The 18,045-nt window shown below is 43.9% G+C and overlaps 1 protein-coding gene across 2 annotated transcripts in view; it reads right to left on the reverse strand.

Moving 5' to 3' along the window:
* The window catches only part of METTL7A (methyltransferase like 7A), a 40,528-nt gene that overhangs the window by 14,754 nt on the left and 7,729 nt on the right, over positions 1-18,045 (reverse strand). Inside the window, exon 2 of one of the 2 annotated variants that reach the window (XM_029954918.1) lies at positions 366-465. In XM_029954918.1, coding sequence (XP_029810778.1) covers positions 366-465 — 100 coding nt within the window. Of the gene's footprint in view, positions 1-365; positions 466-17,352; positions 17,961-18,045 lie in introns of those variants that run through there. The other variant, XM_029954917.1, reaches the window with a different exon arrangement.

Raw genomic sequence — 18,045 nt, forward strand, 5'->3', positions numbered from 1 at the left:
CATCTCCATAGTCACTCTTAGACTTTCATTATAATAAACTGATGCTGCGAATTATCCTCGTGGTCACAGAAGTTCATTCAGTCAACTCCAGTTAGAATGGCTGGGAACTAGTAATTTGAGATGGACCTTGAATGAAAAGGGGTTAAATAAGAAGTGAAGCTTCATAATAAAAATAGCTAACATTTACTGGGGATTTACCATATACTAGAAACTGTTCTGAAAGTTTAACTTATGCTTAGAGAGGCTTAACTTCAATTATCTTAAAAATTCAGTGATGTAAAACATTTCCGTTCTCAAAGATACTGGGTGAGACATTAGTGTTACTACAAACAGTTCTCCAGCGTCCGGTCAAGGCTTGTACTTACCTACGGGGACAAAGGGGGAGTCTCTGGATTTCCTACTCAGTCGGGAGAGTGGGCTTTCATCCCCATCTGCTGACCACTGGTCATCTGGTGACATTTTTCTCTCTAGTAACAGCAGGGGATAAATGTGGTTGCTGTGAATCATTAAAAATCCATTTACCCTCTCCCAATATATTGTTGATTAGTGTTCTCAATTTGCTTGATCTGCCTGCTCCATTAAAATAAACAGTCATGTTTCCTTCACCCTTTTCATTATGGAATCCTTTAGTTTCGTTTGGGGGTAAGGGGTAAAAGAAAAAGAGGTGATGATAGATTCCATGAATACAGAATGAAGACACACATCATAACTGGGTTATTCCGTCTCCTTTCACTGCTCAGCATTTGAGGACATTGGGAACCTCAGAACATCTTCCGCAAACAGTAAGACAACGCTTTTACAAAACATTTTAAAGAATGACGGCAGTGCCAACGTAGGCAAAATTATTTGCAGATCCACAGGTGATGGGAGAATGATCACTCCAGTTCTTCAGAATGTGCATTATACAGTCACTGAGATAGTTACCAAACACATACCATGTGCCAGGTGCCATGCTAGACAATGGAAATAATCCTCGTTGTCTATCCAGGAATAAGGAAACTCGCAAGAGCAACTATAATCACAATCAACATGGTTTAGCAGCACCTGAGTGTTATCTGTGCGACCCACTATTTTCACCTCAAAATTCAAATCCTATAAATCGGCTTTCATCAGAAAATGTACCCGGTAAGTGGCAGAAGCACCATACCTTTGGTGTACCCCACCACCTGCTGTCTGTCTCCGAGTGTTCCCTGAGCAGGAAGCCGTAGATCAGAATAGGCTTTGTAAGGCCGGGACACATTTATGTGCAATTTCCTACTAATTGATAATGAGAAAGCCCAGAAACAACCCGCCCCACGCCCCTCCCCGGCGGGGGTGCAGGGGAGAGGGGGAGCGTGGCCCGCTGCTGGTCTTGCCAAGGTTTCCACATCCTCTGCTGGAAATTCTCTAGTAGCACCACCTGGACCACAAACATTGGGTTTTTGAGGACGACGCTAAGGAAACATTAAAGCTTTTGAAGAAGGTGGTTTTACTGGATTCTGCCTTCACAGGGAGCCCCCAACTTCTCTCAATGGCTGTGAGTCCCACTACCTGGTTCCAGGACCCCAAATCAAGAGGAAAGTGGGCCCATGATTACAACACTGGGTTTGGGTGGAGGTGGGTGTTAGCCCTCTGAGGCAAGACTCTTGTCTTAAAGAATGTGGGGCACCTGGGTGGCTCAATCGGTTAGTCCTCTGACCTCAGCTCAGGTCATGATCTCCCGGCCCCTCAGTTCAGGCCCCCCATCAGTTCTGAGCCTGAAGCCTGCTTCAGATTCTGGCTCCCTCTCTCTGCCCTTCCCCACTCACACTTGGTCTCTCAAAAATCAATCAATCAATCAATCAATCAATCAGAATACCACTTGCTTTAAAGGGGAGCCCGCTGTGGCCCAGATCCCAGGATCCTGGGCAGGATCCACGAGCCTGCACCTGGGGCCACACCTGCGGCTCATGCAGAGCCTAGAGCAGCTTGGGTGCCAGGCTGTGAAGCACTTGACGTCATTCTGCCCGCAGCCAATGCGGGCGCAGGAAGGTGCTGAGTGAGCTGCTGTCCTGCACCTGTGCCAGGAGCCTGAGCCTTCCGTGGCTCCCGGGCGGGTTGGTGGAGGACACTGCTTTTGCTTCTGTTGTGACCCTGCAGCCTTCCGGTGCTTGAGGTCTGGGAAAAGTCCTGGCTCACCGCCACCTTCCAACTGCATCCACCAAGATGAGCGCAAAGCACCAGGTAGCATTCATGGTTTTTTCCTTATGGCTTTAAATTTTTAAGTAATTTCAAATTAAGAAACTTCAAATTTCAAAGTTCCCAGAATAGTACAAAAAATTGGATGTCTGACACCCAGTTTGCCTTTTGTTAGCATTTAGCCACATTTGGTTTATCATCTTTCTCAAGAAAAACTTCTCACTTCTTTCCTCCTGAGAACCATCTGAGAGTGAGTCGCATATTGATGAGCCCCAACCCCAATGCATTTGGGGCATTCTTTTATGTAACCATAGTACTGTGGTCAAAATCAGGATCTTAGTATTGCTATATCCTACAATCTAAAGATTTTATTCATATTTCACCAGTTAAGGTCCCAATGAAGACCTTAATATTTTTTTTCTAGGCTAAGTTTCAATCAGATTATTGCATGTGGTTGTTAAGTCGCTTTATCCCCCACTAATCTGAACCATTTCCTTAGTCGTTGTGTTAGTTACGATTCTCCAGAGAAACAACCAACAGGAGATATATACACCTACATACATACTTACACACATACATACATATATATATATGAGCTTGCGTATCTCCATATGCATATATTTGTGCATATATACTTATATATGAGGAAATTTATTATAGGAAGTGGCTCATGTGATTGTGGGGGCTGCGAAGTCTCATGATCTCCCATCTGCAAGCTGGCAATGGTTCAAGTCCTTATCCAAGTCCAAAGGCCTGAGAACCAGGAGCACTGATGTCTGAGGGCAGAAGAAGATGCGTGTTCCAGCTCAGGCGGGGAGCACATTCACCCTCCTCCTGTTCGGGGGCGGGGGGGGAGGATGTCTCTCAATTTAGGTTTTTTCTGATACTTTCTCATCATTAGATTGTGGTTATATGTTTTTGGCAGAGTGACGCTGTGTCTTGGTGTGCGGTATCTGGAGGCACATGTTAGTGCATCTGGCGGCAGTCACTTTGATCCGCTGGTGTGCTGATAAATGTTTAACAGCTGGTTATTCAGAGGAAGAGAAGCCCCGATTTCGTAATATTTGTCTATTTCCATTTGTAAATACTCCCACCATGGTCAATTTCAAGCCACTGTTATGTCATCACTGAACACAAAATTGGGAAGCGATGTGCTGCCCCTGAGTTGAGTTGATTTAACTCTGGCACACCACGGTTTTGAGCATTTGGATTAAGGTGGAATCTGCCAGTTTCTCCACTGTCAAGTTCCTTTTTTCCTCTTTCTCCAGAGTAAGTATTTTGTGAGGAGATACTTTAATATTATACAAATATACTATTATGTATCAGACTATTACTCATTAACTTCAGCATCCATTTATGATCCTTGCCTGAACAACTAATATTATATTTGTCAGGTGGTAATTTTCTAAATACATCATTCTTTTTACATTTTTCAGCTGGCATTTGACTATAAGGAATTGCTTTCCCTTCTTTCCTATTTAATTACTCATTTATTTATATCAGTTTGGGCTCATGAATTTCTATTTTATTCAGTGGCTTATAATCCATCACTATCATTTTTTTATTTTATTGGTCAAATTGTCCCAGATGTACCTAGCGGGAACCCCTTCCAGCTGACTCCTATTGACATAAGCCCGTCATCCTTCAAACATTCATTATACCCCGGCATGACAAGATGCTCCAGGCTAAACTTATGCTTTTGGTGTCCCCGCCCTGAAATCAGCTGTTTCTTTAAGGAGCTTTGATTCATTTTAGTGGAGAATGATGTTTAGAAACCAAATTTCAAGCATGAGAGGTGCTCATTGTTCCTGGAGTGTCATTCCTTCTAGGCCCTCTCTCAACAGGCAGAATTAGGATTTATATCTATGTCTATTTCTCTTCCTATGTATCTATCTATATTAAAATCGTGAGTTTGTAGTAAGATCTCTAAGTTAACCCAGCTCCACAGGTTCATTCTAGTCTTCCCTTTTCATTATTTGTGATTCCTTTCTCTGTGAGAGACTTGGCTCCCACTATCTTTAGGATATTTACTTATTTGCTTAATTCTAGAATACACAAAAATTCATTCCAGATTTCTAGCCCATACCTCTGTGAAAAACAAGCCCATTAAATATTTTTTATAGTTCTTTCAGAGGGAAAATATTAAAATATCTGTCTTCAAAAATCACTTGGAATGAAAATACATTTCTACACAAAAACTTGTGTGCAGATGTCCATAGCATCATTGTTCTTAGGAGCCGATAAATGGAAACAGCCCAAACACCCATCATTTGATGGAGAAATAAAATGTGAGGGAGGCAAACCATAAGAGACTCTTAAATACAGAAAACAAACTGAGGGTGGATGGGAGGAGGGTGGGGGAAAGGGGAGAATGGGTGATGGACATTGAGGAGGACACTTGTTGGAATGAGCACTGGGTATTTTATGTAAGCAATGAATCATGGGAGTCTACTCCTGAAGCCAAGAGCATACTGTATACACTGTATGTTAGCTAACTTGACAATAAAATTACATTTAAAAAAAAAGAGAAAGAAATAAAATAAAATGTGATATAGCTGTACAGTGGAAAATAATTTGGTCATGAAAAGAAATGAAGTACTGATATGTGCTATACCATAGATGAGCCTTGAAAACATGCTAAATGAAAGGAGTCTGTTATAAAAAGACCATATACTGGGTGATTTCATCTTTATGAAATGTCTAGAATAAGCGAATCTATAGTGATAGAAAATAGAAAGCTGCCTGTGTGACTCAGTTGGTTAAGCATCCAACTCTTGCTTTTGGCTCAGGTCATGATCCCAGGGTCATGGAACAGAGCCGAGCGTCAAGCTCCATGCTGTGTGTGGAGTCTGCTTAAGATGTTCTCTCTCATTCATATTCTTTCTCTCTCTCTCTTCCCCTTTCTCCCTCTCTCACCCCACCTCTGCACCTCTCCCCTGCTTATGCTCACTCTCTCTCTCTCTAAAATAAAAAAATAATAATAAAATTAAAAACATAAATTTAAAAAAAGAAAATAGATTAGTGGTTGCCTGGGGCTGTGAGACAGTGGAAGGAAACAGGGAGTGACTATTAATGGTTACAGAGTCTTCTTAGGGGGTAATGAAAAAAATGTTTTAAGTAGATTGTGTTGGGGGCACCTGGGTGGTTTAGTCGGCGAAGCGTCTGACTCTTGATTTCAGCTCAAGGTATGATCTCATGGTTCATGAGATCAAGCCCCACGCCAAGCTCTGCACTGTGTGGGATTCTCGGGCATGGAGCCTGTTTGGGATTCTCTCTCTTCTCTCTCTCTCTCTCTCTCTCTCTCTCTCTCTCTCTCTCTTCTCTCTCTCTGGCCCCTCCTCTGCTTGTGCTTTCTCTCTCTAAATAAATAAATAAACAAACATTAAAAATAATGATTGTGATGGTGGTTGTACAACGCTAAATATAATAAAAGTCACTTAATTGTATTTCAGGTACATTTTAGGATATGTGAGTTATATGTTAAGAAAGTTGTTTTAAAAAAGTTACTTGAGGGGCACCTGGGTGGCTCAGTCGGTTAAGCGTCCAGCTTCGGCTCAGGTCATGATCTTGCGGTTTGTGGGTTCAAGCCCTGCATCGGGTTCTGTGCTGACAGCTAGCTCTGAGCCTGGAGCCTGCTTCAATTCTGTGTCTCCCTCTCTCTGACCCTCCCCTGCTCACACTGTCTCTCTCTATCTTTCAAAAATAAATAAAAAACATTAAAAAAAGTTACTTGAAATATAGCTATTTGGGTTGACCCCCCCCCCCCCGCCCCGCCCCGCCCCGCCCCGTATCAATATGGTTAATCTTCATTTAGGCGAGGCACCTGGGTGGTGCAGTGGGGTAGGCTCTTGATCTAGGCTCATGTCATGATCTCTCATGATTTGTGAGTTCGAGCCCCACGTTGGGCTCTGCACTGATGGTGAAGAGCCTGCTTGGGATTCTGTCTCTTCTTCTCTCTGCTCTTCCCCTGCCTGCTCCTTTCCTCCTCCCTCTCTCTCCCTCTAAAGAACAAACAAACAAACCAACCTTAAAAAAGCAGAAAAGAATTTCTCTCTCTCTCTCTCTCTCTCTCTCTCTCACACACACACACACACACACACACAAGAATACAATTAAGTGTTTTTTATTTTTCAATTTTAGGTTCCCCTCCCTTCATTTCATTTTACATAACATTCTTTTGCATATTATATGTAAGACATTAAGATGGTTCCCCAAATCAAACTGTACAAAGGTTATATTTTAAATGCATCACTTCTCTCTCCCCTTTTATTAGTACTCTCTTCCCACTCACCCACCATAGATAACCAGTCTCACTAGTGTCTGGCTTATTCTTAAGTTTTTCTGCAAAAATAAATATATGCATAGGTACTTTCTTGCTTACCCTTCTTTTTTACAGAGAAAGTATCACATCATAGATAGTTTTACCTAACATAGCTTCTGTTTACTCAATAATATATCCTTGAAATCACACTGTCTCCCCCTGCTCTATGGGCACATAGTACATACTCCCCTGTGCAAAACTGCCGTCGTTTATCCAAGTGTTCGTATATATGAGCATCTCGCTTGGAAACATTACAAACAATGCTGCGATGAACTGTCTTGTGCTTCTGTATTTTACTACTGTTGGAAGTGTATCTTCAGGATGAATTTCTAGAGGGGGGATTGCTGGGCCAGGAGGTAAATGCAGGTACGGTTAGCTTTGTCAGGCACTGCCACATTCCACAAGGTTTGTGCACATTTGCATTCCCACCAGCAGTATCCGGGCATGTCTGTTTCCCCATGGCTTGCCCAACTGAACGTGTTGGCAGATTTGGGACTTTGCAGACCTGATATGTGAGAAAGGGGCTCTCACAGTAGTTTTAATTAGCACTTGGTATATTGTGAGTGAGTTTGAGCACGATGTTTAGGGCCATTTTTGCATATGACAAATTGTTCTCGTAATTGTAAAGTTCCTGATGAATTTGGGGAGAGTTGGAAGATCTCCCCAGACGCATCAAAGGCTTCTGAGTTAAGGGATCAATATGGGAGGCCTCCAGAAGTAGAAATAATTTTAGCATGAGGAGATTTGTCAGAGACAAACATGAACTGTCCTATAAAGTGCAGCCTAATTTTCTATTTGATACCTAGAAGGTACTGACAGCGTTTTGTCCCGCTGGACCCCTCATTCAGTTCTTCCCACAACTATTTGGCCAGTCTACACTGTTCTCACCTTGGCTCTATGTTAGGCCAGCTGGAGCTTCATTAAGGCTCCCACTATCATTTGCATATTTACCTTTTCTTTTCTTGTCCGGTCTAGCTGGTATGGCAGGCGGAATAACACCTCCTCTTCTCCACCCCCAGGGATGGCCACACCCCAGTCCTCACAACCTGCTGGATGTGTTATCTTACTGGCAAAGGGAAATTAAGGTTGCAGATGGAATTAAGCTTGCTAGTCAGCTGACCTCGAGAGGGGAGGTTATGCTGGATTATCTGGGTAGGGCCAATGTAATCACAAGGGCCCGTATAAGTGAAACTAGGAGGCAAGAAAGGCCAGTTTCAGAGAGAGATCTGAAGGTGGAGGAAGGGACCATGTGCCAAGGGATCGGTGAGGCCTCTAGAAGCTGGAGAAGGCAAGGGGACAGTTTCTCCCTGGGCCTCCTGGGAAAAGCAAACAAATAAAACCCTGCCAACACCTTAATTTTAGCCCTGTGACCCCCATCTTGGGCTTTTGTCCTCCAGAACTGGAAGATAATAAGTTTGTATTGTTTTAAACCACTAAATTTGTGGTGGTTTTCACAGCAGTGATAGGAAACCAATGTGGCTGACGCATGCCTGGCATTCTCCTACGCAGCCAGTCCGCCCCAAAGGCCGGGAGAGAGTGGGACTTGGCAGTTCTGTCCAACTCCCACAAAGGGAAGACTGTGAACTAAGGATGGGATCCTGAGGAAGTAAAAGGCAGCAAAGGAGCTTGAGACGGAGCAGTCAGAGGGTCAAAAAGACTCACAAGAGAAAGGAGGAAGATCTCCCATGGAGCGGCCAGAACCAGGGCAGGTGTTACACAGTTCATACAAGAGACAAAGCCTTCATATTAGGGAAGCAGGAAGTCAGCGGTGACTTTGAGGAGGACAGTTTCAGAGAGGGCTGGTGACCCAATGATAATGGATTGAGGAGTGAGTGGGAAGTAGGCAAAAAAAAAAAAGGATTAGATATTTTTAAGGGATTTGACAGTAAAGGGAGGAAAAGAGCACAGCAATTTCAGGGGAAATCAAAGCTAAGGGTTTTTTGGTGCTTTTCATTTGTTTGTTTGTTTTTACTGGAGGAAGGCGGGGTGGATTTTAGGATATTTGACCACAGGAGAAGGGTGAAGATGCAAAGGAGTGCAACTTGGCAGAAACAAAAGACCTGAGACGAATGAATCAAGAGCCCAGGGCCGGCCTTGTGCGTGCGGTCAGGAGAGGGCATCCGTGAGGTTCTTAAGTCTCTAGACTCACTCAGCGGCTCTCTGTTTTTCCCTCCGTGGGGTAGCAAAGTCATCTGCTGAGAGGAGAAGTGGGGAAATGAGCGTAGTCAAGGACGGGCCCTTGTGGCAGCGGAGGATAAATTACCAGATTTCCGAGCAGCCCTGAGAAGTCTAACTCAGGCTCTGTGTGCTCTCCTGACAGCCGCAGAGGCGAGCGGCTGGGGTGGGCTGTGCGTTTCCCACAGGTGGAGTGCTCAGATAGAGGCTGAGCTAAGACGAGCACCCTGTCCTCCGGGAAGCTCTGAGTCAGACCCGGGGGGACAGGTGAGTAGAGCGGCAAGAGCAGCACATGAGGACGTGAGACACAGAGAGGCCTGGGCTCCTGGGAGCCTGGAGGAAGGACCTAAAAACCCAACTGGAGAATGAAGGAAGTTCCTTTTGGAGAAAGTGACTTTTACAGGATATTTTAGAGAACTTATCGATTTGACATGAAGAAGGGAGAGGGTAGGGCATTCCAGGCAGAGGGCACCGCGTGTGGAGACGCTCCCAGCGTGTAGAGGCAGGGATGGGAGTGGCTTGCAGAGAATCAAGCTGCAGGGCCAGCAGGATGAGATCACAAGAGCCTGGTGTTTTAACCTAAGGATTTTGAAGTTTGATCTGAAAGCCATGAAAAGCCATCCAAGGATTTGAGGCAGGAAGTGATTTTTTTTTTTTTTTAAATTTAGGTTCTGGGGAGCAGCACAGAGGACAGACTGGAGGGGTTGGGCTGAGGCCGGTTAATCCAAGTAAGGAATGATCTGTGCAGACGCAGTGGAGGAAGAAAGGAAGGGACAGTGTCTGGCTGGTCTAAGGAGGTGAGGAAGAGAGCAAACTAGGATGATGTCCTGGTTTCCAGCTTGAGTGAGAGTGACAAAAACAGTTTTGCTATTTACTAAGATAAAAAAATACAGAATAGGAAGCAGATTAGGGGTAAAGGAGACCCCACAGTCAGAAACTGGCAGATTTTTGGGGCTCCTGGGTGGCTCAGTCAGTTAAGCATCTGGTTTCGGCTCAGGTCATGATTTCACAGTTCGTAAGTTCGAGCCCCGCATCGGGCTCTGTGCTGACAGCTAGCTCAGAGCCTGGAGCCTGCTTCAGATTCTGTGTCTCCCTCTCTCTCTGACCCTCCCCTGCTCGTACTGTCTGTCTCTCAAAAAATAATTAAAAACATTAAAAAAATTTTAAAAAAAGAAACTGGCAGATTTTTATGGCAAAAGAAGGCATGAGTAGGAGTGTAAAAATGGACTGGTTTTCTCTGCTGTCCAACCTGGTTAGAAAAGGGACACAACGTTGTCTGGCAGCCGGAGGCAGGGAAGTGGCATTTAGAGGTCTATAAGCTGAAGCATAGGTTTAGTGGGGGAGGTAAAAGGCTAGGAGGCTGTTTCACGTACGGGACTTCAGAGGCACCTGGGTGGCTCAGTCAGTTAAGCGTCCAATTCTTGATTTCAGCTCAGATCACCATCTCATGGTTTGTGAGTTTGAGCCCTGTGTCAGGCTCTGCACTGTCAGACTTACTTATAGAAGTAAGATAACTTTTCCTATAGAAAAATTGACTTTGTTCTGTTACTCTCCCAATTGCTTAAGGAAGCTGGGCCCTGTGAAGAAGCTCCAAGGCTCCGGGCAAACAGTTGGAAGTTTATTGGGATTATTTCTCCCTCTCTCTCCCCCTCCCCTGCTCAAAAATAAATAAATAAACATTTAAAAAATGGGACTTCAGGGGCGCCTGGGTGGCTCAGATGGTTAAGCGTCCGACTTCGGCTCAGGTCATGATCTCACAGTTCGTGGGTTCAAGCCCCGCATCGGCTCTCTCTGCCTCTGCCCGCTCATGCTCTCTTTCTCTTAAAAATAAATAAACATTATAAATAAATATTATGTATTTATTTTAATATTGCAGCCTTTGCTTTTAAAAAAAAGGTTTTGATCTTTGTCCCTAAATTTTGGTGGACAATAAAGTTGAAAAAGAAACTCTTCCTCTGGGATCAGAGCAGATAATCTGTTCCCATAACCTGAGAGGTGAGCTAGAACTTGAACTGAGTGCTGCTGTTTTTACAGTTCTAATACTGTCTGCTTAGCCTGACAGGTAAACTATGAGCCAAGATTAGAGGGATTTGGGAAATCACGTCTGTATCTTTAGCACTCTGTGAAGAAGTTCTTTGCAGCATCTCATGTAGGTGCCAAACTTTTTTTTTTTTTTTGAGAGAAAGAGAGAGACAGCATGAGCAGGGAAGGGTTAGAAAGAGAGAGGGAGACACAGAATCTGAAGCAGGCTCCAGGCTCTAAGCTAGCTGTTAGCACAGAGCCCGACGCGGGGCTCGAACCCACGAACCACAAGATCATGACCTGAGCCGAAGACGGACGCTCAACCAACTGAGCCACCCAGCTGCCCCAGTGCCAAACTTTTTACTGTTCGGTGCAAACAGGGCTTTGCCAGGTTATTTTTTATGGGAGATTTCTTTAACAGTATACCAAGTCTCCAGAAAAATGTTAGGGTGTATAATAATTCAGCCGGTTGGAATTCTAGGACTTTCTTACTTCTACTTATAGAAGTAAGATATCTTTTCCTATAGAAAAATTGACTTTGTTCTGTCACTCTCCCAATTGCTTAAGGAAGCTGGGCCCTGTGAAGAAGCTCCAAGGCTCAGGGCAAGCAGTTGGAAGTTTATTAAGCACTGTTTGCATTTACGTCATTCATCCTCACAAGAATCCTAGGAGATGTAGGTGGTGTTCTCTTTGCTAAGTGGATTAGTAAGATGCAACGTTAGTAAGATTAGATTCAATTAGATTCAGTTAGGAAGATTCAGACATTCTGATTCCTAACCCTTTCCCACTGGCCTGCACAGCAGGGAGAAGTACTGATGTGTCCGTTGACTGATAGTCCTAAGTGTGGGGTTGAGCAGCCTCAGTTCAACTTTACACTGAGTAGCTTCCTTCATATCTTTGAGTTGCAAGAATAGCTAAAGTGTTCTGGAAATGCTGAACTTGAAGGCCGTGGTGGTGAAGGCATGGAGACCAGGTTGAAGCATTTTCTAGCATGAGAGATAATGACTTGGATCAGACATCAGTGCCTTCCTAGGAAATCACTTCTTTGTGCCTCAGGAAACTTATTTGCTGAGTTTTTGTTTTCCCATCCTGGTTATTGGGGGGAATTGGGTGAAGAAAGCAAAGAAAGCTGAGTCAGTTGCAAAAGGAGTGTTTTTCTTTCCTTTCTTCTTTTTTTAGGAGTGTGTTTCTACTACTGTATCTATGTGTAGTATCTTCCCCTCACCTTAGAGCTATTTGTCTGCTGTATCCCTGAGCCACACAGTACCCAGCAAGTTCCTACACACATGGTTTGTGATTCTCGCTGTCCACACTCAATCTATATATGTGGTCATCCAGGGCTCCGTTCTCAACTAGGATGGTGGCTGTGGAAAGGCAGCAGAAGGGGCCGTCTGAGAGGTATGGAGAAGAGGATTTGATGACGAATTAGTCAGTAATTACTTTGGGAGCACCTGCTATGTAGTAAGCACTGTGTCTGGTGTGTGCACTAATACCCACAAGTGTGAGTATTAGTGAATGCTGAGGGATTTCTCAAAGAGGAAGCTTCTTGAAACAGCCAGCAAATGCTTTCTAGAAGGGCATCCTTTATCTGGCCCTTGGGAAATAACCACAGGTGTTGAAGAAATTAGCAAGGGTCGTTTATTTAGGGAAGGACACAGTGAATTTTGGTTTTGACATGTTAAATTCTAAGTATCAAAGGAATGGCAAAGTGTGAATCTTTTCCACCAGATGATAACTCACAACCTAGGAGTAGAAGCAAGGCCGAAGGGATGAACACACACTGAATGAGTCTCGAGGGACCGTTCACGGTGAAATGGTAGAGAAAGGAGACAGAACGACAGACACTTGGGTTTGAAGAGACCTCAGGAAGCAGTGCAACGTTGTGGAGAGGGCTGGGTGTGCAGTCAGGTAAGCTTCCTGGGCATATGGGTGTGATCACTCACTAAGTGGCTTTGGGCGAGTGACATTGCCCATTTGTCAGTGGGCCCTTTCTCATTTGTCAGTTGCAGGTAATGTGTCTGCCTTGGAGAGTTATGAGTATTTTATGAAATAATTGTGTAAAAACTTGGTGCCTGGCATAAAGAAGGCATGTAATAAATGAAAAATTTTTATGATTAGCTATTCGAGTCTTGGAATAAAAGGATCATTCCAAGGAGAAGGTTGACATCAGTGTCAGACCCATTTTAATGTTTTCTATTTATTTTTGAGAGACAGTGTGAATAGGGGAGGGTCAGAGAGAAAGGGAGACACAGAATCTGAAACAGGCTCCAGACTCTGAGCTGTCAGCGCAGAGCCCGATGCGGGGCTCGAACCTGCGAACCGTGAGATCATGACCTGAGCTGAAGCTGAATACTCAACCGCCGAATACTCAACCGACTGAGCCACCCAGGCGCCCCCAGACCCATTTTAAAGATTGAGAAGGACGCAGCCTGAATTAAGGCTGTGAGAGATTTTTACTTTTAGAATGGTAAATCCTGAATGTCAGTTGTCCTTGTTTGTATGTAATTCTCAACAGAGTCACAAATAGTTTCTTTTAAAAATGAAATAATACCTTGCTTGGTTGGTAAATTACTATGTTTTCTTTTTTGTTGTTTTTTCTTTTTTATTTCCTGTTTTTTATTTATTTTTGAGAGACAGAGACAGCGCAAACAGGGGAGGGTCAGAGGAGAGGGAGACACAGAATCTGAAGCAGGCTCCAGGCTCTGAGCTGTGAGTACTGAGCACAACGCAGGGCTCGAACCCACGAACCGTGAGATCATGACCTGAGCCTAAGTCGGATGCTCAACCGTCTGAGCCACCCAGGCTCCCCTGTTGTTTTTCAACTGAGTTAGAAATTGGGAACATTGGCCCCTCTATGTTCATTTCCAGTATCCTCAATTAACATGACCTCTGTTCTTAATTCTGGCAGTTCCATGGATCAGGGGCTTCTGATTTTTCGTTTATTATTTTGACAGAATTTTATTTTTAAGTAATCTTCGCACCCATCGTGGGGCTCTAATTCCCAGCCCTGAGATCAAGAGTCACACGCTCCTCCAGCTGAGCCGGCCAGGCGCCCCTGGTTATTCTTTAATGTAGCCTGAAGGCTTTTGGTTTTAAGTATTGAAATAGTTCAAGTGACACTTACTGAGCAGTTTTCCTTTTAGCTTTTGTTGGCATTAGGCTCCTGTGATCTTGCACTCCCAATTGCATTAACAGATTAACAGGAATTGAATTTCACTAAGCTTTAGGTCTTCTAAAGCAGTACCAAAGGGAAAGGCTTCTGTTCAGGGTCAAGAGTACAAAAGGTGCTATTATGCAATATTTGCTTCACTTGCTCTCCAAGTACGAGATATGTAGGAATTCAGAAGAAGCAATTAGAGTATTAGAACACTTCGTAACAGAGTGTTTTACAATATTAACATAAGAAATTTCAAGGGTGTTTTGTTTTGTTTTATTTGCCACTAAAATTAAATGTTGGGCTCAGGGGTCCAGGGACTTAACAAGACTAGGAAGAAGTCTGGTGTAAATAGGAGCCATCCACAAATCCTCCTTTCGGTCTCTAGTACTCGGCCCCTGCCTGTCTTCAGTTCCTTGAACACGTTGTGTTTCCTCCTTATGTGTGTGGCACAGGCTGTTCTGTTAGGCTGAAATACTAATACCCTCTGGAATTCAGCTCGGATGTCCCTTCCTCAAGGAAATCTCTGATCCTCCCCTCCCCGCCCACCCCAGGGCATCAGATTCCATTTTCCTGGCGCCTGGTGCTTCTCCCTCAAGCTAGCATTGATCACAGCCTTATGCTCCGTGAGGGCCGGGAACAGGTCTAGCTTATGCAGGGCTCTGTGCCAAGCACCAAGAACGGAGTACTCAGAGGGCACTCAGTAACTGCCCAATGAAATTCAACATTTGTTAAGTACCAAATGCTTCACTTCATTAATTCCTCTCAATAACCCTTTAGGTAGATATCATCCTCATTAACAGATGAGGAAAGTGACACTAGAAAGGGAAACAAACCACGAGAAAATCTTAAGGATAGAGAACAAACTGGGGGGTGATGGAGGGAGGTAGGTGGGGGATGGGCTAGGTGGCTGATGGGTCTTAAGGAGGGTACTTGTGATGAGCACTGGGTGTTATGTGTAAATGATGAATCACTGAATTCGACTCCTGAAACCAATATTGCACTGTATGTTAACTAAAATATAAGTAATAATAATAAAAAAGAAGGTGACACTAGAGAAATAACTTGCGCAAGGTCACACAGTCTACAAATGACACAACCAGGACTTGACCTAGGTCACTTTGACTCCAAAGCCAGTGTCATTTTTGTCTTTTATTTTCCTCGTTGCGTGCAATTAATTATCCCAGTGAAAAGCCAGAGTTCTCAGCATGGTACTACGTAATCTACCACAGGGAAGCAGAGTCTCATCAAAATGCAGCAATGTGCCCATAGTGAGCATCTGTGGTGTGTCTTCTCAGCCTCCATTCCTGGTTTCCCCTGGCCTTGTTTTCATTTGGAGGATATACAAGTCTCCTGGTCTCCGTTCAGAGTCTGGGTGTGCTCGGCCCGGGATGAAGCTCTGTGACCTTGACTTGAGCCAGTCAGCATAATCCGTCTGGTCCACACATTATGATTGGCTCAGGGATGGGCTTGTGACCCCAGATTGTCCATAAGAGTCAGTGGAGACTCAGTGCAGAAATTGGTTGGAGATTTTGTCAAGTAGACTTGATGTTTCCAACTGACCTCCTCCCCGGGAAGCATGACAGTTAGCACTACTTCCACAGACTCACCACCTGATAGGGCAGACCGGAAGGGCAAATGAGACCTCCGGTAACATCACGAGCCCCGCTCAGGCTGTGGGGGAGGCTTTCTGCCCCGTGCTTTTCACGAATTTGAGTTCTTAAAGTTTTGTGGGTTTTTTGTCGTTGTTCATGCCTTTTTCTGGTTGAACAGTTGACACTTGCAATCTAAGAAATCCTAACCAACACAGGACCTAGAACACATTGGACCGGTTTTACCTTTTTCTGTTTCCATTTTGCATGGGCTTAGGTCACTACCATAGGCTCTCAGAATGCCCACAAATGTGTGGAGTAAAGCAGTGAGGAGGTGCTATGGTGGTGACGATGTCAAAACAGGTCTTGTAGTTTGGGGAATGAGGGCTTCTGAGACTTGCTCAGTAACTCATGGGATGTAAGAAACTTCATGTATTTATTTCTCCACGGAAAAAGGATCATCTTTGCCACACCACTTAGACCAGAGGAAACTGATAAGCATGTGCCTAGTACATTGTGCTTTGGCATTCCTTCCAACATGCTGATAACATTGCAGCCTGCCAACCCGTTGGCTTTCTTATTTCTCAATCACTAGACTGTTAACCAATAGCGAAGGGGGTAGTTAAGGAGGGCCCCACTTCAGAGTGACTGCAGAGGGAGGAGATTCCTGTTCTAGAGCTCAGAAGGCCTTAGAGAGTATCCTAACCTCCCCGCAACAGTAACTGTCTTCAAGTTCAAGAGAGTCAGAGCGTTACGTTTCCTTTCTTTCTGCTCTATGAATTTTACAAGTGGAGGTCTTTGGACTTGACATTTTCAACACCCATTCTGACCTGCCCCAAATTGCTTTCTCCAAGCAATTAATGGCTCTAGAAAGAAAAATCTGTATGCTCAAATAGCTTAATTTTCCCCTTCCAGACATTAAAAAAAAAAAAAGCCAAGCCAGCAAAGACTTAAACCATTTATTTCCATTCCTAAAATCTCTGTGAATTTATTGATTGATAATTAAAATAGTCCCTTTGTAAAGTCATCTCAGAAAATATACTGACTTTATTAAAATACATACAAACTATTGCTATAAATGCTATTCTTAAGCCCCTTGAGCAACCTAACAGTTGTTTTCAAAGAATTTATGATTGTCAGAGGTTCCCATGGTGGCAAGGAACAAAGAAATCATCTTGAGACAAGTGTGGACATCTGTTCAGAATCATCTCCAAAATACGTGCTTACTTGACAGATTCACAGATTGCCTGCCTAGGTTTTTAGGGGTTCTTACAAAGTGGATCTAATTACACAAGGTTTTCCTAATTATAGTGGGCCTTTTCCTTGCCTACAATTTAAGACATCCAGCAAAGTATATGCTACCTAATCAAGAAAATGGAGCCAAGAACGTTCAAAGTATCTCAACTATTTTTATGGACATACTAATGTGTCGAGTACAATCTACATCTTGAGAATTGTAGACTAGAATGCAGGAAAACAAACGTTAGTGGAATCCTGGAGTAAACTCAGTAAAGCTGGGCAGAACTGGGTGTGGCGTCCTGGTCCATTAATTTTGAAAATCCTAAGAACACCACATACATTCAGATTTCTTTCTGAAAAAATCTGGACTGTTTAGATTAGGATTTTCAACTGGTTAGGATTTCTTTATTCATAAGATCTTGTCACATTTTTCCTTTGAAAATCCTCTTTTGAGTGATTTAACTGCTTATTCACACCAAGCTCTCAAAAAGCGGGTGAAATTAAAATCTGTCACGTAACAATTTAAATAAGACCGTTGTGGGCACCTGGGTGGCTCCTTCGGTTAAGCATCTGACTTCAGCTCAGGTCATGATCTCATGGCTCACGAGCCTAAGCCCCACATTGGGTTCTCTGCTCAGCACAGAGCCTGCTTCAGATCCTGTCTCCCTCTCTCTGCCCCTGCCCTCCTTGCACTCTCTCTTTTTGCCTCTCAAAAATAAAACATTAAAAGATAACAAATTCTATGGTATTAAAAAAATGACCAAAAAAGGCAGCTGGGAAGATTTTGAAGCTACAGAATAAAGTTTGGCGATAATGGTAAACTTCAATTATGAAAGCCCGGTGTTTCCTTTTAAGGGAGGGTCCTGTTTTGCTTTGGTTTGGTTTTGATCCTCTGTGAGACAAAAGAAAATGGCTAAATAGGTTATCACCTAAGCTTTTAGGGAGGAAATTCAGCTTTACTTTAAAAAGAAAAAAAAAGGTGTCCTTTCTCTCAATTAGTATTGTAAGTGTAAAACTCCAGCCTTAAGCCATTTGAGCCTTGCAACTGTCTGTGCCCTGCCCCCTACTTCACCGCGAATCCATAGATGTGAGGGCGCACCAGCTCCCAGGGCAGCGGCGCCTGGAGGTGCTGCAGCTCAAGGTTAGAGAAGCGCGCCCGTTCCAGCGCCTTCCAGCTCTCTCTGGTCAGATTGCACCCGTCAAAAAGCAGGTACCAGGCAGGATCCAGGACTTGTTGCCAGAAGTAATTCCAAGTTGAGCTCTCAGCTGCTACATGTTCCATGAAATAGAAAGCCCCTCCCTGAGAAAGGAAAAAAAAAAAATCCAGGATTTTGGTTTTGGAAGAACAGGTTTCTAAGATGATTTAAGCTTCGATTTCAGTGGCC

Source organism: Suricata suricatta, chromosome 10, assembly GCF_006229205.1.
Source record: "Suricata suricatta isolate VVHF042 chromosome 10, meerkat_22Aug2017_6uvM2_HiC, whole genome shotgun sequence".
NCBI lineage: Eukaryota > Metazoa > Chordata > Mammalia > Carnivora > Herpestidae > Suricata > Suricata suricatta.